At 46.2% G+C, this 24,364-nt stretch overlaps 1 protein-coding gene across 2 annotated transcripts; it reads left to right on the top strand.

The window, feature by feature from the left end:
* The first annotated feature begins 818 nt into the window (after positions 1-818).
* ELAVL1 (ELAV like RNA binding protein 1) lies at positions 819-24,364 on the top strand. Of its 2 annotated transcripts, none has more exons than XM_081343036.1 (6): positions 819-1,155; positions 10,846-11,035; positions 12,625-12,728; positions 14,587-14,740; positions 15,913-16,138; positions 22,693-24,364. In XM_081343036.1, exons 2-6 carry the CDS (start codon positions 10,864-10,866, stop codon positions 23,015-23,017), a joined length of 981 nt encoding a protein of 326 aa, XP_081199162.1. In that variant the 5' UTR covers positions 819-1,155; positions 10,846-10,863; the 3' UTR covers positions 23,018-24,364. The 2 variants fall into 2 exon arrangements, with proteins under 2 accessions (XP_081199162.1, XP_081199163.1); XM_081343037.1 differs by lacking the exon at positions 819-1,155 and adding an exon at positions 1,303-1,473.

The following is a 24,364-nucleotide window of genomic DNA, read 5'->3' as shown; positions in this document are numbered from 1 at the left end:
CAAGAAAACCTCCCTTCCATCAGTCCAGGTCGGCCTGTTGAAAAAGCCATGTTTTAAGGTCGTGACGAAAGGAACGGAGATCCGGGTCCATCTGGAGCTCCAAGGGGAGTTGATTTGAAAGGGCAGGTGCCCCCACAGAGAAGGCCCTCCCCCTGGGGATCGCCAGGCGACATTGTCTGGCCGAAGGCACCCTGAGAAGGCCCTCTCTGTGTGAGTGCACAGGGCAATGGGCAGCCGTTCCAGGCAGCAAACGGTCCTGCAAATATCCCGGGCCTGAGCCATGTAGGGCTTTATAGGTAAGAACCAGCACCTTAAATCTCACCCAGAGGACAACCGGTAACCAATGCAGCTCACGCAGGAGGGGTGCAATATGGGAGTATCGGGACGCTCCCATCACAACCCGCGCAACCACATTCTGCACCAGTTGAAGCCTTCGGGTGGTCGTCAAGGGCAGCCCCATGTAGAGAGCATTGCAGTAGTCTATACAGGAGGTAACGAGCGCATGAGTGACCATACGTAGGGCATCTCAATCCAGATAAGGGTGCAACCTGACACTGGAATTCTGGGAGTTGAAGTCCTTAAGTCATAAAAGAGTCAGGGTTCCCCACCCCCTTCAACAGTCCGGACACGGAAGTAGGCCTAGCATCCTGGAAAACAGCCCCGTTGAAAGGACAGAAGACACGCGTCGGGCCGGGAAGTAACGTGGGAAAGCGGCGCCGAAGCGGACGGGAACTGCGCAGGCGCCGCCCTCCCGGGTTTTTTTTTTCCCCCTCAACCCTTTCTGGCGCGCGTGCGCAGGCGCACGCGAGAGGGAACGGCTTGTGAACGGCGGCGCGTCGCCCGACGCCGCGTCCAATGAGCGGCGGGCTGGCGGGCGGGGCGAGGGGCGTGGCCAGCAACGCCACCCGCCTCCGCCCTCCTGCTGTTGCTGTGCCGATTTGAGGGAGCGGAGCGGTTCGTCGCGAGGCCGGAGGGACCCGCGAGGCTTTTTTTTTTCTTCTTCCTTTCCTTCCTCCTTTCCTTCCTTCCTTCGCTTCGCGGCCGCCTCTTCTTCCTCCGCCTCCTCCTCGTCGTCCCTCCCCTCCCCTCTTCCCCGCCGCCGCCATCTTCCTCTTCCCTCCTCGGGCGCCGCGCCGCAGCCGCAGCCGTCGTCAGGTGAGCGCGGCCCGGGCCGTTGGGGGGAGCGTTGGGGGGGCAAACGGGGGGGAAGGCCGCGTCGCCGGCCAGGCTGCTTTGCGGCCTGGCGGACCTGTGACGCGAGGGAGGGGGCGTGGCCTGCGCGAGCGGCAGGAGGGGGGGCAGCCCTACGCCGGGCTGGCGCGGACGTCAGGGGCGGGGCGTGACGTCACATGCGCGCGGGACGCGCGTCATAATCCCCGGACCGGCCTGGTGTGCTCTGCGCGCGCGCTTTGCTGCTGCTGCTGCTGCTGCTTTTCCGAGCGCGGATTCCCGGCCTGGCTTTGGGGAAAGAAGGTAGGCCGGACGCGGAGGCCGCGGCGCCATTGTTGGCGGGGCGGGAAGGCCTCGGGGCTTGCCCACTCGCCTTGAGGCCCTGCCTGCCGTCTCCTCCCGATCCCATTTTGACCTGGCTTGGGCCCTGAACGTTGGGAAAAAAAGTCCCACGTCGGATGCTCAGCAGCCTCGCCTTTCTGGTCCCTCTTCCTTCTGTTCTGATGCAACTCGGGAGACTTCCAAAAAGAGACTGGGCGGTCTGAATATTACAAGAGAGAACATTCCTAGGTGCCTAATAATACGAGAAAGAACGTTTCTAGGTGCCTAATAATACGGGAGAGAACATTCCTAGGTGCCTAATAATACGAGAAAGAACGTTTCTAGGTGCCTAATAATACGGGAGAGAACATTTCTAGGTGTCTAATATTATAAAGAACGTTTCTAGGTGCCTAATGTTAGAGAATATTTCGAAGTGCCTAATATTACAATAGAAAATATTTCTGGGTGCCTAATAATAGATCATTCCTAGGTGCTTAATATTAGAACATTTCTAGGTGCCTAATATTACAATAGAGAACACTTCTAGGTGCCTAATATAATAGAGAATATTTCTAGGTGCCTAATAGAACATTTCTAGGTGCCTCATATTACAATAGAGAACATTTCTAGGTGCCTAATATTAGAGAATATTTCTAGGTGCCTTATAATAGAAAATATTTCTAGGTGTCTAATATTATGAGACTAGAAGAAGGGGACGACAGAGAATGAGGTGGCTGGATGGAGTCACTGAAGCAGGAGGTGTGAGCTTAAATGGACTCCAGAAGATAGTAGAGGACAGGAAGGCCTGGAGGAACATTGTCCATAGGGTCGCGATGGGTCGGACACGACTTCACAACTAACAACAACAACAAATATTATGAGAGAATATTTCTAGGTGCCTAGTATTATGAGAGAGAATATTCCTAGGTGCCTAATATGAGAGAACATTTCTAGGTGCCTAATATTAGAAAAAAACATTTCTAGGTGCCTAATATTAGAGAAAACATTTCTAGGTGCCTAATATTACAATAGAGAACATTTCTAGGTGCCTAATATTAGAGAATATTTCTAGGTGCCCCATAATAGAAAATGTTTCTAGGTGTCTAATATTAGAACATTTCTAGGTGCCTAATACTATAATAGAGAATATTTCTAGGTGCCTAAAGTTACAGTAGAGAACATTTCTAGGTGCCTAATATTGTAAGAGAGAACATTTATAGCTAAGGTTAAAATGCACAGTTCGTTTGCTTGCAGATGTTTCTTCCAGATACTGATGAAGTTCCCCAGCTGGAAACTTCCCTTGCTATTAATATATGATACTTCTGTGAGGAGAGCAATGCTAATAGCTTATCCTAGAGAAGCCAGCGTGTGTGGTTATTAAGAATGAACACTGGCTTAATGGCATATATACAGTGATCTAAAATCCAGGTGGATTTGATTTAAATCAAGTCGATTTAAATCATGATTTTTAAAGAACAGCTGTCCTCTCTGTCCCTCAGTGGCTCCTTCTCTGACTCACCAACAGTCCCATTCGCTTTAATGGGATGGCTGGTGATGAGGCAGTGACGCAACAAGGTGAGGGACGTGGTGGGCAGCAGGTGAGGGGATGGATGCCCACTAACAGGCTCTGCCAGGATGGATCTGAAATGACAGGTGCTCTTTAAATTTTTGTAAGGACTCATTCTTGCTGGTAGTTAGAATCTTTGACGTTATTTTTTGCAAACAAAATGAACATTCCCTATTTAGAATAATAAGCTGTCAGGTTAGTAAAACAGCGATATCAGAACCAATTTTAGGTTAATAGGTTAATCACACATAGTTGGAGAACTACTCAAATTCTTTTATTTAATCAAAGCACTTGGAGCCTGGTACAGATGCATTTCTCTTCAAACAATCATACAGTGTGTAGTGTACATAGATTTGCAAACCAATGAGATTAAGGAATATTCCTGAACTTTGTTTTGTGATGTATCTCATGGTCACTGTGAAATTGTGTGAATGCATCAATGCAGTGCACGTTATCTCAGCTTGCAGAGCTTGGATTCATTGAATGAGTGTTGCAGAGTACACAGCCTCATGCCGCATAACTAAGCTCCATTTCATGCTGAATAAACTAAATTATTAATGTATCTTAAATACAAAACTATCTTTAGATAGATTTTTACTCCAAAAGCATTTTATTAAAATGAATTTGATAAAAATAAAAAAATCCGATTTAAATAAAATCTGATTTAAATTAAAAAAAATTGATTTTTTTTTAAAAAAAAATCGATTATCATCCACCCTGTCTAAAATGTTGACCCTCTCTTCTTTATAAGTATTTATGGTCCTCATTCAGTGTTATTAACTGACACTGCAATCCAGACCAAGTGAGTTGGGCTTTGTGGTTACTTTGCAATTAATCGAAAGTCTGCATGACTGAGCAGAGTTTTGAACCTGGACCTCTAATCCTTGCAGTGGCCTCATGAGCCTGTTTGACTTTTGATTTATGAGATTTGGGAAAGTGACACATTATTTCCCTATATAGGGTGAGGGTAGAAAGACACACTTTGGCACTTTTCTCTGTAAAAGACCAAAATTTGCTTGAGTTAGGGACCTGGGAATTTTGTGTCAAAAGTAAGAGCTATTACTATAGAGGCACTATTTCTGTGCTTTATTTAAAATTACTGTAGTTTCAATTAAAGGCCTGATACTTTACAATAAAAATCCAAGGGTAGCAGAAGATTAAGTTTAACCAGTCACATCAGAAAGGTTTTACACTTTCTGTTATCTCCAAGATCTATATTCGTTCAGCATTTTTCTCATAAGAAAGCATCTTATGTCTGTCTTGAATACAACACTTATTTTTTGATACACACAAAATTGGGATTAGAAAGTATTTTTTTTAAAATAGCTGCATCAAATAAAGAGATTTAATGTAATAAATACGTATGCCATGCTGTTTAATATTTTATAGTAAAAAATTAAACACTATTTCCATTGCTGATTCTACTTTAATTAGAAGGGGGAAAAGTCATGAATGGATATCAGTATTTTGTACACGACTCTTCAGTTGATGGGAGGTAAGGGGGCAGTATAGTAGCTCCTAGTATAAAGATCTTGGCTTGTACAGGATAACATTAAGATGTGTGGGTTGAAACTGGACTTCAGTTGTGACCTAGAATGTGCTAATGCTGACTAATGCTTCCCTTGGGAGTGCTCCCTAGCGCTACCCATGTAGTAGCATGTAGATACTCAACATCATTTCTACGTAGTATAAGTAATAAAAAGTCTGTGAGAACTTTGATTAGCCAAAGCCCTTAAGGGCAGCAGAAATGGGCTTATTTGGTGCTAAAAGTTGTATACTGAAATAGTGAGTTTGAGAGGCTGCCACAAAGAAGGGGTGTGTGTGTGTGTCATGTTATTCTCCAAAGCACCAGAGGGAAGGACAAGAAACAATGGTTGGAAACAGATCAAAGAGAGAAGCAACCTGGAATTAAGGAGAAACTTCCCAACAGTGAGGACAATTAACCAGTGGAACAAAAGTTGCCACCAGAAATTGTGGGTGGAGGTTTTTAAGAAGAGACTTGACGGCCATTTGTCTGAAATGATACAGAGTTTCCTGCTGGAGCAGGGGGCTGGATTAGAAGACCTCCAAAGTCCCTGCCAGCTCTACTGTCTATTCTGTTCTAAATGTGGAATGTGTGTGACTAAAAGTTGATACATAATGTGTCTGAATAAATGAGAACAGTCACTGATGAGTATCCATTTAGGGAAAAAAAAGGTGTTTGATTTAAGCAAGTTTATTCATATCTAACTTGGCAAGTGAATGAATATTAATTTAAAAATTCAGTTCGTTTGATTATGATGACAGACAGACAATTAGCAGAGGACACAAGGATGGTGAGGAGTACAGTGGAATAATGGGGTGGTTTTTGGTAGTGGTCAAAGGAAGATCCTGTAAAAAAAAAAGGGGGGGGACATGGAAAAGAGAGCAAAAAAACAGCACCTGCCCTTTGGAACCTTATTTCTTCCCCCCCCCCCCCCCCCGAGCTGAGACAGGCCCCAACTTTTGGTTTTCTGGAAAGACATACCTTTGTCAGCTAGTCTGGGCATCTGGCCAGACTATTAAAAACATTATGTTTTTAGGGATGGTGCCTCCCTGCAGATTTCCTTTTAACGTTTAATATTTTGAATGGTTTTTGCAGGGTTTCCCCCCCCCCTTTGTATTGCTTGTTTTAACTGGGCTCTGGGTGTGTGTGATCAAAAATATCCCAACGGAACGTCTAGGGGTGTGTGGGCGAGCATGAACTGTCTGTGTAATCGTTATCCATGTCAATACTTTTTATTAGTTTAATAACATAAAGCAAAAAAAAGCAAATACCGTATTTTTCCATCTATAAGACACACCCTTGTCGTATAAGATGCTCTGGCAGGCGAGTTTCTCCCTGCCTGCTGAGCTGGTAAATCTGGAAGTTCGGCCGGCCCACGATCTTGCCCCCTCCCGTTAGTGGCAAGCCCACAGGGGCATGACCCCTGCACCAGGCAGCGTGGCGACCCTCACAGGCATGCCCTGGGCTGCGGAGGTAACCGTTATTTTCCCCATGTATAAGACGCACCTGATTCTTGAAAAGGGTGTTTGCAGGAAAAAATATCATCTTATACAAGGGAAAATATGGCAATAGTAAAAATAAGGGAAAAGTGGAAGAGAAAAGTATAGAGAAGAAAGGGAAAAAAAGGTGCTGAATTTCAACTCCCTTTGGTGCAGCAGTATAAGAAGTAACATCAAACCTCAACTTTTCACTTTTACCTAGTAGTATAAAGTACCGTATTTTTCGGACCATAAGACGCACTTTTTCCCCCCAAAAGTGGTGGGGAAAACGAGGGTGCGTCTTGTGGTCCGAAGGTGATCCGTATGGCCAGCCCCAACATCTGCAAGTGGAAAGCAAGGGAGATTGTCAGGAGCACGAATCGGCACGTGCTGAGAAAGGCCAATCTCACGCTCCTGCACTCTCCCTCGCTCCGTTTCAGCTTCCCTTGCTACAAGAGAAAGCAGGCTGAAACGGAGCGAGGGAGATTGCCAGGAATGCGAATCGGCTGATCTAGCGCTGCTGCAATCTGCCTCGTTTCAGCCTGCTTTCTCTTGTAGCAAGGGAAGCTGAAACCGAGCGAGGGAGTTTGCAGGAGCGCGAGATCGGCCGATTCGCATTTCTGGCAATCTCCCTCGCTCCGTTTCAGCTTGCTTTCTGCAAGAGAAAGCCGGGCCGCAGGGCCGCCTCCGCGAGTACTGCTCTAATGCAGAGAGGGAAGGACAAAGAGGGAGGGAAGGAAGGAAGGAAGGAAGGAAGGAAGGAAGGAAGGAAGGAAGGAAGGAAGGGACAATGGGAGAGGGAGGGAGAGAGAGAAAGAGAGAAAGGGAGAGAGAGAGAAGGAGAAAGAAATAGGGAGGGAGAGAAAGGGAGAGAGAGAAAAAAGTGAGAGAAATAGAGGGAGAGAAAGGGAGAGGAAAAGAGGGAGAGGAAAGGGAGAGAGAAAGAGGGAGAGAGAAGGAGAAAGAGGGAGGGAAATAGAGGGAGAGAGAAAGGGAGAAATAAAGGGAAAGAGAAAAATAGAGAGGGAGAGAAAGGGAGAGAGAGGAGAAAGAGAGAAATAGAGGGAGAGAGAAAGAGGGAGAGAGGGAAAGTGAAAAATAGGGAAAGAAGGAAAGGGAAAGAGAAAGAAGGAGAGGAGAAAGAAAGAGGGAGGGGGAGATAGAGGGAGAGAAAGAAGGAGAGAGAGAAATTAAATTAGTAACATGATTGTTAGGTGAATCTGGTTTCCCCACTAACTTTGCTTCTCAGAAGGTTGCAAAAGGCGATCACATGACCCTGGAACAATGTGACCATCATAAATATGAATCGATTGCCAAGCATCCGAATGTAAATCACATGACCCTGGGGATGCTGCAGCGGTCATAAGTGTGAAAAATGGTCATAAGTCACTTTTTTCAGTGCCGTCGTAACTTTGAACAGTCACTAAGTGAATCATTGTAAGTCAAGGACTACCTGTACTTTATCATTTTTTTTTCCTTTTTTGGTGGGGGGTCAAGTTTTTGACACCTTGCTGGGCGACTGGTGGTACTCGGACATTGCCTTGTCCTAAAAGTGGTACAATGGATGAAAAGGTTGAAAAGCCCTGTTTTAGTATACCGGTACTATTTGGTTCAGAATATATTTTTTTTCTTGTTTGCCTGCTCTAAAAACTGGGTGCGTCTTATGGTCCGAAAAATACGGTAGTCATTTCTATAACAACAGATCTAATCAGTAAAACCCCAAATCAAATTTTCATTTTTCTCCACCTCAAACACAAAGTCCAGAAGCGGTTTCCAAGCAGAAACAAAAGTACTTTTTTTTTCTTCTTTTATCAAAGCAATCAATTTATCTGCTAACTCCAACTTCTGCAGGCACTTGTCCATTGTGGGGATCAAAGTCATCTTGCTGCCGGCAACATATATAACCTCAGAGTGCCAATTCCCCCCCCCCCCAAGTCTCTTTCCAGAAGAAAAGTTTCTGCTTTTATCTTTGTATTCACTTTGAGAATCTTCTTTATTAGAATATGAATCCTACTCCAGTATTTCTTTGCTTTATCACATGTCCACCATAAATGATTACAAGTCCCTTGTTTACATTTGCATTTCCAGCATTCAACTGAAATACCTTGATAACTTACCTGATGTTAAATACCAGTGGTACATCATCTTACAAAAGTTTTCATTTTTAAGTTGTAATTTAGTGTACATTTTAAACATTTCGTCTACATATTTTCCCGTTCAAGTTTTACATTATATCCAAAGTCCCTTGCCCACTGAATCGTACAGTGCTGTACATATTCACTTTCCAAATTCAAATTCAGAAACGTTTTATAGACCTTAGCAATGATACGTGCATCACTACCCCACGGTAGGATTTCCAATTCATTTTTAACAGAGTCAAACCCGTAGCTGTAATGGTTAATACGCCAGACTTAGAAAAATTTCAACTCTGGGAGAGAGCTCCAGTTTCCTTGCTGAAAGGCCTTTTCTGTTTAACTTAGGCATGTATTTCTTCTACTTTCAGCTCCAGTGAATTTTACTTCCTTTTTTCTCACCAATGAAGCATGAAACAAGCTTTTGTGCCTGGGGAAATTCATGTCAATTAGCATTGGTTCCGTAGTGTACGTGTGCGGAATGGAAAGGGCTGGGTATGACTCCCAGTGTGGTATTATTTCCAGAATAAATTGGAAGACATTCTTACTGAAAGTTCTTGTTATTCCTTCTCTCTCTCTCTCTCTCTCTCTCTCTCTCTCTCTCTCTGTTTCTCTCTCTCTCTCTCTCTCTCTCTCTCTCTCTGTTTCTCTCTCTCTCTCTCTCTCTCTCTCTCTCTGTGTGTGTGTGTGTGTGTGTGTGTGTGTGTGTCAGAAAATAGAAAATAGCACTTTAGTGACTTACCCCAAGGAAGATTCTATGGTCTAGTTCAAATCTTTGTATCCGCTAGCAGTTTTTCTGATAAATCCTGCATAGACATACATTTGTATTGCTTTAAATGGTGGTGTCACTCAAGCGTATCCGGAGGAAGTAGAAAGAATCTGGTTTTGAGCTGTGTTTGGGAATCTGTTGTTGACTGTCTAGAGCAGGGGGTGTCCAACCTTGGCAACTTTTAAGACCTGTGGACTTCAACCTAGCTGGCTGGGGAATTCTGGGAGGTCTTCAAAGTTGCCAGGTTTGGAGAATCCTGGCCTAAAGAGGAGCCTGGGGACCAGAGAGACTTGTGGCAAGAGGGGGAGCTGCCCCTCTTCCGTTCCTCTTCTTGTGTCTTCCTTCCCACAAACAAGCTTCTGTAGTTCCAGCATGGAGGAGGGCTTTTAGAAGCATAGGAAGCGAGGGGCCCCCTCCCTCCTGCCAGTTCTCCTCTCTCTACTCCTGGTAGTAAACACTGGAGACTCCAGATTCCCAGATTTGGATCCACTCCCGTGAAACACCATCCGATGATGCCATGCACTCCCGTAGGACAGAAAGGCACTAGGGGAGGGGGCCTCCATTCTTAATCAATTTTAGAAGCGGTCCCCTCTTCCCCCCTGCTTCAAAGCGGTCCTCAATGGGGCACATCTCACACAAAAAGAGACATGGGCAGAGAAGCCACAAGAAGTGATCCTATAGTGCATTGATGGCAAACCTTTTAGAGACCGAATGCCCAAACTGCGACCCAAAACCCACTTACGTATCATTGGGTGACGGGTGGGCGTGGCTGCGGGACTGGGTGCGACTAAAAAGTTCAATCAATTCCAAGTTTGCCAGATCTTTTTTTTCCTGTTAGAAGTTGAAATTGATTGAACCTTTTTTTTTTTTGCACATAGCGGCGGAGGCCTAAAGCGAAAAGGTTTTATAAAACCCAGCTGAAGGCTAAGGACTGGGGCGATGGCGCGCGTGCCCACAGAGAGGGCTCTGCGTGCCACCTGTGGCATGCTTGCCACAGGTTCGCCACCATGGCTATAGTGGAAAGGCCTTTGCCCTAAAACTGACTCTTCTCTCAAGAGGGATTTGATTTTACTAAGACTTTCCTTGTCCACCCTGATTGATAACAGATTCATTCATTCATTCATTCATTTTGTTTGTATTTCTACCAAGTGACTGGTTTCGCAGGCAGCAGTCTGCTCCAAACCCACTAAAAACATTTCATACGAAAGAACGACCGAATTGTGGGTATTGGGCGTATAAAGCTACTGCCCCTTGATTACCAGGCAGCGGGAGCCACCTAGAAACCAGGTGACACTGAGTTCTAGTCCTGCTTTAGGCTCAAAGCCAGTTGGGTGATCTTCAGTCAGCCAGACACTCACTCTCTGCTCTAGGAAAAAGACAGCGGCAAACCTCTTCGGAAATCTTGCCAAGACAACTTCAGGGGTTTGTCCAGTCCGTCGCCAGGGGTCAACCCTGACTTTTGGGCTTCTCTCTCCAATTGTGAATGGGTGTAAATCTGCCTTTGTACCTGACAGATTGAGCCTGTGCGGAGAAAGTTAAACCACATGCACGTTATTTACATGTGCCTGAGAAATTTATATCCGGACGTGGAGAAACGGAGCTATATTTTGTGGAAATGAGCAAAAGCGATTGCAAGAAGGTCTGGTTGATGTCGTGACTTCGTTCCGTTGCAAATAGCAAGGTTTCATCTCTTTGCACTTGACTTAACGCAGTTCCGTGCTCATTATGTAACTTCGAAACGGCGTTTCTCCATTTGGTTTTGGTTAGATAATTCAGCAGAACTCCTATATTTATTCCCAAGCCCATGCGTCTACGTCAGCGGGGGGGTTTTTTTTTGGCAGCATAGAAATGCAGAATTGAGCAATGTGTTTGCCTTTTCACAGGTTTCATCTCTCGTTAAAATGTCTAACGGTTATGAAGACCACATGGCGGACGACTGCAGGGACGACATCGGCAGGACAAATTTAATTGTTAACTACCTTCCTCAGAACATGACCCAGGATGAGTTACGGAGCCTTTTTAGCAGCATAGGGGAGGTGGAATCCGCCAAACTTATTCGCGACAAAGTGGCAGGTAAAATATTCCTCTTTTGAATACAACTTAGGACCACAGCGGAGCCCAAACTTTCTGTTACTAAGCGAGACAGTTGTTAAGTGAATTCTGCCCTATTTTACGACCCTTCTTGACATGGTGGTTAAGTGAATCACTGCAGTGGTTAAGTTAGTAAGAAGGCAGGACAAGAAGCAACAGGTGGAAACTGACCAAAGAGAGAAGCAACCTGGAATTAAGGAGAAACTTCCTGACAGTGAGGACAATCAACCAGTGGAACAGCTGGCCACCAGAAATTGTGGGTGCTCCATCACTGGAGATTTTTAAGAAGAGACTGGATAGTCACTTGTCTGAGATGGTGTAGGTTCTCCTGCTTGAGCGGAGGGCTGGACTAGAAGACCTCCAAGGTCCCCAGCCCCCGGGCTGTGGACCGGTACTGGGCCTCTGCATGCCAGAAACCGGTCCACACAGACAAGTGAAGCGCTATCCGTGGGATGCAGGCAGCCCGTGAAACCACGGTCCCCTCTGTTCCACAGAAAAACCTCTCTCCACGGAACCGGTCTCTGGTGCCCAAAAGGTTGGGGTCCATGGACTGGAAGACCTCCAAGGTCCCTTCCATCTCTATTCTGATGGATTGAGAAGTTCACGCTTATAAGTAAAAAGACCTTTTCTGTGCCGTAATCTACTCAAGCTTTGATGGGCCTTGAAAGAAACTTTTTCCACCTTTGCAATTCCTAGCGCACTGGCGGATTTAACCTCCTCCCACCTTTATAGAGATCACCGCAGAAGCAGAAGCTTTTGAAATAATGTCAGATTTGTAACTGTACAAAGGAGAAGCTTGTCCGCATGTTTGGGTGTATCCTAATCTTCAGAGTGAAAATGTAGCCCTTTGTATGAGGCGTCCTTGACGCTGTCTGAGCTTGGCGAATGTCCGTGGAGATTCTCGGTCACCCAGGCCACGGTTGTCCGAAAGGTGCCTTTTTTTCAGCAGGCAACTGGACTTCCTTGTTTTTCTTTGAAGACGTTTCGCTTCTCCTCCAAGAAGCTTCTTTGGCTCTGAACTGAAGAAGCTTGCTGGATGAGAAGCAAAAGGTTTGTCTTCAAAAAAACAAACAAAAGCCCACCGAAGTTCAGTTGCCTCATGAAAAAGCACCTCTGAGGTGGGTGGTTTTCTTGCAGAAGTTTCATTCCCAAACTAGGTAACAGATGATGATGATCCCTAGTTGGGTCATGAAACGTCTGCAAGGAAACCACCCGGCTCAGAGAGGACCAAAGACCCCACAGTTTTCTTCCTTCTCTATCACCAGTCCTCCTCCTCCTCCTCCGATCCCATTCTCTTCTAGTACTGATGAGGTTACCTAGTTGGGTCATGAAACGTCTGCAAGGAAACCACCCGGCTCAGAGAGCCCCAAGGAGCCCTCATTTCAACCCTGAGCTACCATTATTTTCCTTCCATCGGCAGCCATTTATGCTTTGTATTGGTGGTTTCCTTTATGAATCCTGTTTTCTTTCGAAATGTGAAATTTTCATATCAAGAGAACAGTGGAAGGGGTTTTTTTGTGTTGTTGTTGTTGCCTCTTTTGAAAAGAATTAAAGAGACGTTTTCCCTGCAGGACACAGCTTGGGTTACGGTTTTGTGAACTACGTGACCGCAAAAGATGCCGAAAGAGCAATCAACACGCTGAACGGCCTGAGACTTCAGTCCAAAACTATCAAGGTAAAAATGTCTGCAGTGGTGGCTAGAACTGGCTACCTTGAACCCGGCTTGTTCCTCCTCCCCAGAACTTTCCCTCGGCTTGGTGATTGCGCCCTCCTTCTGCCCGATCCACGGTGGACGGCCTAAGCTCCACCTGCTCCGTTTCTTTCCTCCTCCAGGTGGCTGGACCTCTGGGCCCAGGGAGATTGGTGTGTGTGTGGGGGGGGACTTTGATAGAAAGAAATATATTAAGGCCAGAGTTGCATCCATCAGATAAAGGATGATGATGATGATGATGAAGGAGACAACGTTACTTCACCTTGCTCTTTAGTGAACTCTGTGCCTGTAGGAAGAAATGTCTCTCATCAGATGATAGTTGGGGCCTGCATCAGATAAGATTTTTTTTTTAAAAAAGGGTTGCAGCCTGATTAGTTAAGACATCTTAGTCATGGGTTTGTCCAGCTCTCCTCAGTTGACACATTTCAGATTCCTTCCTTCCTTCCTTCCTTCCTTCCTTCCTTCCTTCCTTCCTTCCTTCCTTCCTTCCTTCCCTCTCCCCCTTTCTGTCTCACTTCCTTCCCTCCCTCCCTTCTTTCCTCCCTTCCTTCCCGCTTCCTTCCTTCCTTGCTTGCCTCCCCCTCTCCCTTTCTTCTTTCCTCCCTCCCTCCCTCTCTCCTTTTTTCCTGCGCCCATCCATCCATCCATCCCTCTTCCCCTCCCTTCCCCTGGGCCACTCAAGTGCATTCACAGCGAAGGGTGCAGTGTAAAAGTACGAAATAAAAAAAAGTGCTTTAGCCCTAAGCGCAATGCCCAGCCCGGCTTCTCCTCCGTGGGCCCGTGGAAGAGCCATGAGTCGGGGCCTGGCTCTTCGTGCTTCTCCTCGTGGCTCCCCAGGTGAGGGCGCAAGGCCTCTGGAGAATCAAGAAGGGGGTGGCCTTCGGTCCGAGCGACCCAGCTGCCCTGGCTTTGCCCCGGGAGTCATCTGGCAGCCTGCCGTGCCCCTGGGAACGAGCTCCTTTGTCCTCAGTTCCTGGGGACTGCAACGTTGGGATGCTTGGTGGGTTGCAGGCTGGTGAGTGAGCTGTCCTTGCAGATGGCTCGTCTTTCGCTTCCCTGCTTAGCGCCGCTTTCTCCAACCTCCGGCCTCTCCCCGTGGCGTCCTTAGGAACTGCTTAGCGTTTCTTACCCCGGGGGGGGTGGGGGGCTCAGGCTGGAGGAGAGGCTGGCCTGGTATGTGGTTCCAGCAGGCGCCAGCTTCTTCCCACGCCCCGCCAAAGCCCCTTTCCCTCTGCCAGGTAATTGCACACGAAAGAGAAGCTGCTTTTTCTGTTTTCTGTACGTTTCATCTGCTGGTGGCTTTGGCAGAACAATTTTTATTTGCTAAGGAAAGTGCAACAGACAGACGTTCTCCCCTCCCCGATAAAAAATTAGGATTCGACCTCAGCACATATTCTCAGTCATCCAGGTCACAGCTGCTCTGAAATGTGCCTTTTCCAAAAGGGCAGCCGGGCTGGTTTTTCCCTTCAGGAGGAGGAGGAGGAAGAGGAGAATGTTTTGCTTCTCATCCAGGAAGCTTCATCAGTTCTGACTAGCTGGTGGTGGGGGGGATGGAAGGAGTTAATTCTGACAATGGTGAAGAACTGATGTAGCTTCTTGGATGAGAAGCGAAACGTCGTCGTCTTCCTCCTCAAGGGGGGGGGAAGTCCAGTTGCCCATCTGAAAAAGCGCCTTTGAGACAGCTACTGTGACCGTTTATTGGCCTGAAATAATGTTTTGCAGGTGTGACCGGGTATCTTTTATTAAATCCTAGGAACTCCTTCAGGTCTTCTAGCTGTATGGATTCACGTGCGTTTTTCCGCTATTTTTTTTTTTGTCAAAGGTGTCGTATGCTCGCCCAAGCTCTGAAGTGATTAAAGATGCCAACTTATACATAAGCGGGCTGCCACGGACAATGACGCAGAAAGATGTTGAAGACATGTTTTCACGGTTTGGACGCATCATCAACTCGCGTGTGCTGGTTGATCAGACTACAGGTGCGTGAGCCCGAAGCAGCTCAGCTCCCTCTCCAGTTGGCTGCCTGCTGATCTACCTCAGAAATGGTCCCCCAGGTGGCCATCCAAAGCAGAGTGTTTCTCAGACTTTGGCCATTTTAAGAGGGTTGGACTTGCAACTCCCAGAATTCCCCAGCTAGGGGAATTCAGGGAGTTTGAAGACCACCCCTCTTAAATTGGCCAAGTTTGAGAAACACTGACTTAAAGCCTACCTGTCAAGAATAATTTCCCCCTCCTTGAATACCACTTGGGTACCTAGTGATTTGCATTCTTCTCATCCCAGAAGCTTCTTCAGCTCCGACTGGATGGTGGGGAATGACAGGATTTATATTCTTTGCAGACAACGTGTCACCTGCATCCTTTTAGAGATTTGTTGAGGCCACTTGGAGGTTTACCGGTGTCCTCAGGGTCACCTGAGGGGTGCAAAGGAGTGTGGAGCCTTCTGGGAACTGCTGACCACGTCGTCTTATCTCCAGTCTACAACACGGTCCTTTCAGCCGTCCCAAGGAGGCTCCGCACCCCTTTGCAACGCTCAGGTGACCCTGGGGACACAGGTAAACCTCAGCGACCCTCTAAAAGGAGGCAAATGACCAGCTATCTGCAAGGAGTACAAATCCTTCCCTTCCCCACCATCCCATCAGAGCTGAAGAAGCTTCTGCGATGAGAAGTGAAACGTCTTCAAAGAAAAACAAGAAAGTCCAGTGGCCTCTTGAAAAAAGGCACCTTTGGGTTAAATAACAACAACAACATAACATAGTTGGAAGGGATCTTGAAGTTCATCTAGTCCATCCCCCTACTCAAGCAGGAAAGCCTAGACCGTTTCAGACAAACGGCTGTCCAGTCCCTTCCTAAAAACGTGCTGCGTTGGAGCATCCCATCCCTTCTGGAGGCAGGTGGTTCCGTTTAATCTTGAGCCTTACCAGCTCAGCAGTGTTGGGCCAATGTCTAGTCTACTGAGAAGGGAAGCCGAGCTAACTTTCTCCTTGACTTCTGAAGTCCCCGTGACGTGTCTGGATGGCTTCCCACTTCCCCGGTAATGCACGCCGTCGTGGGCGTTGGTCCGGTCTGGCCCAGGCAGAAAACGGGCTGGGAGCAAACGAGAGCCGCTCCGATCCTCCATCCTCCTCATTTTTCTTTCTCCCTGTGACTTCCAGGGTTATCCCGAGGGGTTGCCTTCATCCGCTTTGACAAGAGATCAGAAGCCGAGGAAGCGATTTCAAACTTCAACGGCCACAAGCCGCCGGGCTCCTCTGAACCCATCACGGTGAAGTTCGCGGCCAACCCCAACCAGAATAAAAACGTGGCCCTCCTCTCCCAGCTCTACCACTCCCCAGCTAGACGGTTTGGGGGGCCTGTCCATCACCAGGCCCAGAGATTCAGGTAGGTTAGGAAGAAGGAAATAAGAGGTCTGTACTGTCTTCCCTCTCTCCCTCCCTCCCTCTCCCCTCCCTCCCTCTCTTTCTCTCTCTCTCTGCTTCTTCTGCGCTCTCTCTCTCTCTCTTTTTTTTTTTCCTAAAAAGTCATTGCTGTTCATTCTCAGACGACACAGCACCGAGTCTTCCAGTAGATAGCTCAGTGGAAGGGGAAGAGAGAAAACCCTGAATTAAACTAAATATTGCCCCATTCCACACTCTCAAGGCTAACTCTGCCTGAAGAGTTTGTGTTCTGATGACTGGCCTGCAAAAGCCGCGCTTCGAGGGAGGGGATGCTGCTGGTTGCCCCACCCCCCCTCCCACCCTTCCCCCCCCCCCGGCCCGGATCCCCCGATGGGTTAATTTAATTGGTTAGGGTATCCTGTCGTTAATTCCCCCGTAGCCCCTAGGCTCCGCCAGAGACTAGCCTTGAAGGGATGGCGATAGCAGTCTGATGTAAGTGTGTATTTAGTCATTTCTGCTTTTTACTTTAACCAACTCTTTCCCGATATTTCTTGACAGTTCGCGTGGAACCCATCAGCTCGGCCCCAATTGCACCTCCAACTTCTTCCATTAGACTTTTTAAGTGCATTCTGTATAATTTTAGAGAGCTGTGAAACAGTTTTCTTTCATACTTAATGGCAGTGGAGTGTTTTTGACCCCAAATGAATATGTAACCCCTACCCCACCACAAAACTATGTCAGTAATCATTGTGAATGTCCATTTCTGTTCTTATTTTTTCCCCCCTTTTTATCTTCTGTTCTCTCAAGATTATTTTTTACTCTTCTCGCTTTCTCTCTCTCTCTCTTTCTCTCTCTCTCTCTTTTTCCTAATAGAATTTCATTTAAATAGAGAATTAAAAGCCCTCCAGATCCTCTTTCCCCTATTAATAAAGATTGAAAATTTGTCTGTCTGATCTGATGCTTCATAACAGTGTGGTAAAATACAAGATTTTTTTAAAAAAACTTTCTGGAAAAAATGGTGACATGGTATTCATTGCCAAGAATTGGTTTTCCAAATTGCCTGAGTCCAGCACTAAAAAAACCCCTCTCTCTTCCCCCAGTCTAAAATAGCCAGAGCAAATACTAAGGGGTTCCTGTTACTGTTTATTTTTTATTTTTATTTCTTTTTTTTTAAAAAAAAACAACCCCTTCTTACACTGCTTTTCTGACTAAAAATAATTGCTTCAAGTGGTTTATAGAACGAGAAAAATACAAATTATAAACTAGTGAAAGCCAGGCCATAGTTCAGGAAGAAACAAAAGCGAAAACAATTAACTAGACCCAGATGTCATTCATGTTAAAGCCACCAACCAACCAACCAACCAACCTCAGGATTTCACAGCTGTACTTGACTTAACTGTGTTTGCAGGGAGTAAGATGCAGTGGTTATCTGTGGTCCTCGAGTCTCAAAGCCAGAATTTGTACGTTTGCCTTTGTGGGCAAGTGTCCAAATAAGAGCCCCCAAAGGTCTGGGCAACAAACTCTTCTACGTGTGTAAAACTTACCTGTGTGATTTTATTAGAAAGTAAAAAAAAAGCAAATCTGCTCAGCAATTACTAATGAAAAGCACACAGCCTTGGCACTTGAGTCTCCTCCCTCCTGTTCTTCTCCCTCCCTTTGCCATTGTTTGACAAGACACAATAATTGTAATTGAAACCAAGCATGTCATAGAGTTGTTTACAAATTTCCTTTCCTTCCTTCCTTCCTTCCTTCCTTCCTTCCTTCCTTCCTTCCTTCCTTCCTTCCTTCCTTCCTTCCTTCCTTCCTTCCTTCCTTCCTTCCTCCATCTTTTAAACAAACTTTTGGCTTATAACCCAGTCTTTCTATTTTCCTCCCCACGCCTTTTTTTTTTAACCCAAGAGGGAAAATTTGTCTAGCTGGCAGAGAAACGTACAGAGGAAGGGAATGTTTTAAAACAGACTGAATTACGGCCTTTCGAGAGTCATTTCGATCTTAAAAATAGAAATGGAGAGATGTGTAAATCGTATTTGCGTGCCCCTACTGGATAATCAATCCTTCTGAACTGAGTTCTGAATAAAAAAAATAGGGAATTTGGAAGCATGCACGACAGCGTGTTAAAAATGTGTATATTTGCAAACCATCCTTTTTTATAGCTGCAAAAAACAACAACGAACCCCTCCAACTTTAAGAACCCCCCTCCACCCTCCTAGCATGCAGTTTTGCAGAGATATTTTAAAAATTGCCCTGCGAATGCCAACATTTTTATCCCTAAATTCTCCAGTTTGATAGCAGTTAAGAGCAAGGACACCCGTGATATTTAGGATTTTCTTTCCAAATGGAAAGCCAGATTCACCTAAAAGTATTATGGATTGCTCCTACGTGCTTCTCATGTTTAATGACAGATTAGTTTGAGAAGTTTTTATGACCCTTTTTTTTTAATCCTCCAAACAACTGCCGCCGCATTTTGAGGGACGAGCTGTTTAAATTTATGTTGCGTTTATCCTTTCTGGAGAAGGCTGGACGAAGAGACGGTCCTGGATGTCTCCCCCTGGTTAGCCAGAGCGTGGCCAGCTCTCTCCTGCGTAGCCCAGCAAGGGATGGCCAGTAGTGGCTCAGCCAGGCCCCTACCTGGCACGGTGGTGTCATTCCTGTTTTTGTCCTTTCTCTAGGTAACTTCTTTAAAGGATTTCTAGCAGCCTTTTCCCCACTCCGCTCACGTAGAATCACCCTTTAGCTGGAGAAGATAAGATAACCTTTATTGTCATTTTTTTTTTTACCGTGGGCACAACGGCACACATCAAAAATGAAATTTAGTTGCTCAGTCTCTCGAGCGATGGTCAGGTGTCCACGCAGATGGGCAGCTAAGTCCAGCCTCAAACACTGAAAGTTGCAAGTCTCCCCAGGACCCGAAGGGTTTGCCAAGTCAAAATAGGAATGGAGAATTTCCCTTTCCGCTCGGAGAAAAGCGGCAAACGTAAGCTGGTCAGTCAGTAACCTGGATCTTAAATTTCCTCAGAAAATCTTCCCCAGAACACAAATAGGACAGCGTCCCTTTTTCTTCTGTTAAAAAAAAAATGCAAACCCCGGCAACTTGGGAGCCTCGGTGGAGCAGTGGGCTAATGCCTCCTTAAGTAACACCAGCTGCCTGCAATTAGTGCAGGTTCGAGTCCCACCAGGCTCAAGGTGGACTCAGCCTTCCATCCTTCCGAGGTAGGTAAAATGAGGACCCAGATTGTTGGGGGCAATAAGCTGACTTTGTAATAATGCCGCTTGGGGGGGGGCGAAAGCCCTAATAAAGCAGGCATATACATAGAATGAAGGCTACTGCTAAGGTTGTAAGCCGCCCTGAGTCTTTGGAGAAGGGCGGGATATAAATGGAATTAAAATAATAATTAAAAAAAACTTTTTTGTTTGCTAATTCTCAACTGTCACTTGATACCTTAAATCGTAAAGTCACTAATAACAATATTTTCCTAAATTCCTCAGTGGAACGAGAATAATAAGCTGAGGATTAGTTAAGTGCCCTCTCTTAATGATTCCTCCTGCTGAGAATAATCAAGCCAGTAACAATTAGAGTTTTAATTTTAAATGCCATCAGCAGGCATTTAATTCGTAGCTCATTTTTTTTTGTTAAACGTAAAGCAGATCAGTAGTTAGTTTGTCCCTTAAAGACGTAATAACCGTAGTTAATTTCCTATTGAGAAATTTTATTTGAAACGTGTTATTACAAATTACATAGCAAAAGCTCTGCTGCTGGTTTCATTTAGCGTATCCCCTCTTAAATCCTGTTCATATACTCTTCCATTCCTGTTTCATGATTTTATAGGGGTAGCGACCCTTTTAATTCACTAGGCTGCGCATTGTAAACTCAATCCATATCATGAAAACGGCCGTCTTTTAATTTACTGTTTTTCTGGTTTTGAGTTTCCTATTCCACTCTAATGTGCTTCTCCCCCCCACCCACCCCCGTTTTGTTTTGATTACTTTTCGAGTCTCCTCACTCATTTTCATGCAACCTTAACTGTAAATTCCTTCTAGAGATTTCCTTTCCAGTGGAAAGCCTTGCATGTCTTCTTTAAAAAAAAAAGTTGCCAGTCTCCCGAAGTGGGTGGCATCAGGATGGGTTTCTTTGAGGATTCTTTGTCGTAGAATTCTTGTCACTTGTTAAATAAACAATGTTCTTCTTATCTGCCTGTACTCGGCCTCTTCCGTCTAAGGTGAGAGTACCCCTGCCCCCAAGTTAGGCGACTTAAGGTTTTTTGTTTTGTTAGGATTGCCTCTTAACTTGTGCCAAACCGGGGCACGTTAATGTGGTTTCAAGGATCCTGAACGACCTGTACACGTGCAGCTAGTCTCTTTGGCGTAGTGTTTTTTCACCCTTTCAACCTTAAGATGGGTGGACTTCCAACTCCCCCCATATACTAGCGGGAGAATTCTGGGAATTGAAGCCCACCCACCTTTTTAAAGTTGCTGAGATAGAGAAAGTGTGGGGTCAGCTTTTGTAAGGGGGTGGGGTCTAGCTTGAAAGCCTCCCCGAGCTGGCTGAATTGGGAAGAGTGTATGTGGGAATTTCCCCCCCTCTTCCCCGGGACCCCAAGTCTTAGGGAGTCCACTAAGAACAATTCGCTGCTGTGGCTGTCACTAAAAGAGCCAAGATTAAGTAGGAGGTGGTAGATAGGTCACCGGAGAGAGAGAGGGAGAAGGAAAACGAACCCACGCTGCAATTTTTGCAATTTTCCAGACCACGCGTGGGAAAATGGACTTGGCTTCCAAAGGCGGATCTTATAGATGATCACCCTTGCGTGGGCCCGCGGTCCCCGGAATGACAGTTCGGTTGGGCAGTTAAATAACGCGGAGTCCTCTGCAAGGCAGCCGGTAGATGATTTTACCCCGTGAAAAACCGAGCATGATGGAGTTCCTGCCCCCCCCACAGTTTTGCTTCACCAACGAGGCATTATTTTGTCCGTCAGAAAAGCAGTCTCTTTCTTACCTAACCCCCCCCTCCCCCCACCCCCAAAACCTTCCCAGGTGTCTCGGGTTTGAGATTCTGCCCCATTGCAGTCACCGTGACACATGCCGGGGGAAAGAGAGAGAGAGAGCGTGTGATGCTTCATCCTCCTAGATCAGTGGGAGAGAGAAATGACGAATCTCGGGGTGGGGTGGAGTGGGGAGAGAACCCCTTTTCTGGGTGGCCCACGCAGCATCCTGGAAACATGACGCCTCCTTGGGTGGCTAGGAATGGGTGGGAGATCAGTGGAAATTTTCTGGGGAGGGGGAACGAAGGAGGACACCCCCCTGCCCCCAACGCCTGGTCTGCCAGCCTTTCTCTCCGCTTGCCACTTCATCTCCCGCTGAGCCGAGATGTCGCCTGCCTCAGTCCTCTGCCCAGGCCACGCGCTGATTGCCAGGCCAAGGCCCCAGAGGCAGCGGAGGTCCCTGTGCCCTCTCCGTGCTCCTGGCACCCAGGATCCGGATACGGGAGGCCTGGTCTCCAGCTCGGGCCCCGGAGAGGAAGAGGCCTGGCTGACGTGGGCGGGGACAGCTTCTCCTGTCCTTCGCTCACGTCAGGAGGACCTGTGGCGGGAGACGCTCCGCGTAGATCCTCTCCGCCTCCGCAGACTCTCACAGGGGAGACAGGCTGGCGGGCGGCAGGTAGAAGCAGCCGCACCCGGGGAGGCTAAGCTATTAACGTGGGCACGAGCTTCCGTGGGGTAGGGCCCACTTTGCCAGGTGGAAGGAGGGCTGCTGTCGTGGCCTTGGCTGTCCCTTAAGCAGGGCGAGGGACTTGTAGATGATGTTGGACCCCCCCAACTTCCATTGCTTTTTTTTTTTTGGATAATCTGTTTTTGTTTTCCACCCGATAGGAATTGGGATGAAGCAGCATCTAGCTCGCTTTCCCCCCCCTCCCGATCTAGATAACGGAGAGGAAGCGACCTCTGCAGATGTGGTCTTGGTTATAAAGAAGCGACCTGCAGATTTAATACTTGTGTTATGAAAGAAAGCAGCCCCGGAAATTCTCTTGTGGCGCCCTTTCATACTACTCCTATTAAAACGAAGGCAAAAATCAGCAGCAAAAATCCTTGTTGGGAAGAGCTCTCGCTCTTCCTCAGTGTGTTGAGTTGAGACTCAAACCCGCAACTGCTGCGGGTTCTCCCTCTCTCAGCTTCCCGACCACAGCCTGCCTCTCCTCTCCTCTCCTGCTCCCCCTCCTCTCCTCCCCCGCCCCCCCCATTTTTGTGTTCTTCAGCAAATGGGAGGGGGGACAGCGCTTCTTCACACCTCTGGTGAAGTGGGACCTAACCCAGGAAGGTTGACCCATCGTTGGTTTAGGCCCCCCCCTCAAAAAAAAGGTGCCTTGCTGTCTTTTTAACTATCTGTTCTGCCCCCACGGCAGGAAGACGAGAGACGCTGTTCAGATGGGACCCCCACCCACCCCTCCCCGCCCGTGTTTTTTTAATCTGGGATTCCCTGTTGAGTTTTTTGCTTGATTGAACTAAACTTTTTTTTGTTTTGTTTTGTTCTGTTTACATGAACTGTTGTGTGCTTTTTATTTGCTAGGTTCTCTCCTATGGGTGTAGATCACATGAGTGGGCTTTCTGGTGTAAATGTCCCAGGAAACTCCTCTTCGGGCTGGTGTATCTTCATCTACAACCTTGGCCAAGATGCCGATGAGGGAATCCTCTGGCAGATGTTTGGCCCCTTTGGCGCGGTGACTAATGTGAAAGTCATCCGCGACTTCAACACCAACAAGTGTAAAGGCTTTGGCTTTGTGACAATGACAAACTATGAAGAAGCCGCCATGGCCATAGCGAGTCTTAACGGCTACCGGCTGGGGGACAAACTCTTGCAGGTTTCCTTCAAAACCAACAAGTCCCACAAATAACTTCTTCGCTCGTGGCTTCTCCTCCTCCTCTTCCTCCTCCTCCTCTTCCTCCTCTTCTTTTTTTTTTTTTGTATGGAATAGATAACTGAGTGACGAAAAAGTTTGAACCTTTTTTTTGTTGTTTTCGTTAGTGTAAAAACTCACTTTTTTTTCTCTATTTTTTTGACGCGCCAATTTTCACAAAAAAAGTTGTTTGTCTTTAGTCTAAATGAAAAGTGGAGAAGGGGTTTTATACTCTGGGATGCCACCAACATGTTCAAATGTTTTGGGTTTTTAAAAAGTCCCGTAATGGTTCTACTCTTTTTTTTTTAAAGTTCCTTTTAAAGTAGTCCTGTTTTCGCAATCTCCCCTTGGACTCCAAAACCTTAGTTAACGAAACCGTTTGCACCCGATGCCAGTGAAACTGTTGGACATCTGCTCCCTTTAATTTCACTGAATAGAGTTTGCCAAGGCAGGACATCAGCTAGAATCCTGTTGACTCCAGTACTTTTGAGCAATGTTCTTAGTTAATAACAAGTTCTCTCTTCTTAGCAAGAGATTTGCTTGAGAAAAATGAACTTACTGGTGAAAAACGACTTAAAGGAAGTCTGGAGAATAACGAAATGCCACCCCCCACGCCCCGGGTAACACCATCGGCTGTGTTTGTCACTCAGTGAACAAAACCCAAACTGGGAAGTGAAAAATAACTTTTTTTATAGTTTGTTTCCCTCCCCCCCCCCCCTTTAAAAGCCCAGTTTCCATAAAAAGGACCAAAGTGTTTTGAGAAAACTCTGGAGTGATTTCAGAGTAAAAGAAAGGGGGGAAAAAAAAGTAAAGAAAACTGCAGTTTCCCAACGTTGCCACTTCCTCTGAATTCTCACCTTCCAATGATCGTCTCTTCTGTGCATTGCTTTCTGGTAAAACAAAACGTGGCAATCTCCTCTCGACATGTTTTTAGTTGGAATAACCGAGTTCTTAACAATCCTCTTGCGAAGATCCGACAAACATTTGAGCATTGTCATTTTTTTGCATCCCTTCTAATAATTACTAGAATTATTATTTTTTTTGTATTTTAATAGTGAATTTTGTTTTGACAAATAGCTTTACCTGTTGGAACGCTCAGCAGAAAGGTACATTAAAACTTGCAAGTTTGAGATTTAAAGAGACAAAAAAAAATTGATTCTTTTTTTGGTTTTGTTTTGTTTTTGGTAAGATTTCAATGTTTTAATTAATCCCCAGCGTTTACTTCAGGCTGCCTTGAATCTTTTGAGTTCTGTTTTCTGTTAATTTTCTTTTGCTTTTTTGTGTTTTTGTTTGTTTTTACTTTTGCATTTAAGACCAATTAAATTTGATTTGGTTTTGCTGAAA

The sequence above is a fragment of the Vipera berus genome, assembly GCF_964194415.1.
Source record: "Vipera berus genome assembly, chromosome: 1".
In the NCBI taxonomy this organism is placed as follows: Eukaryota; Metazoa; Chordata; class Lepidosauria; order Squamata; family Viperidae; genus Vipera; species Vipera berus.
The sequence above is the reverse complement of the archived record's forward strand: the minus strand, read 5'-3'. Positions and strand labels throughout refer to the sequence as shown.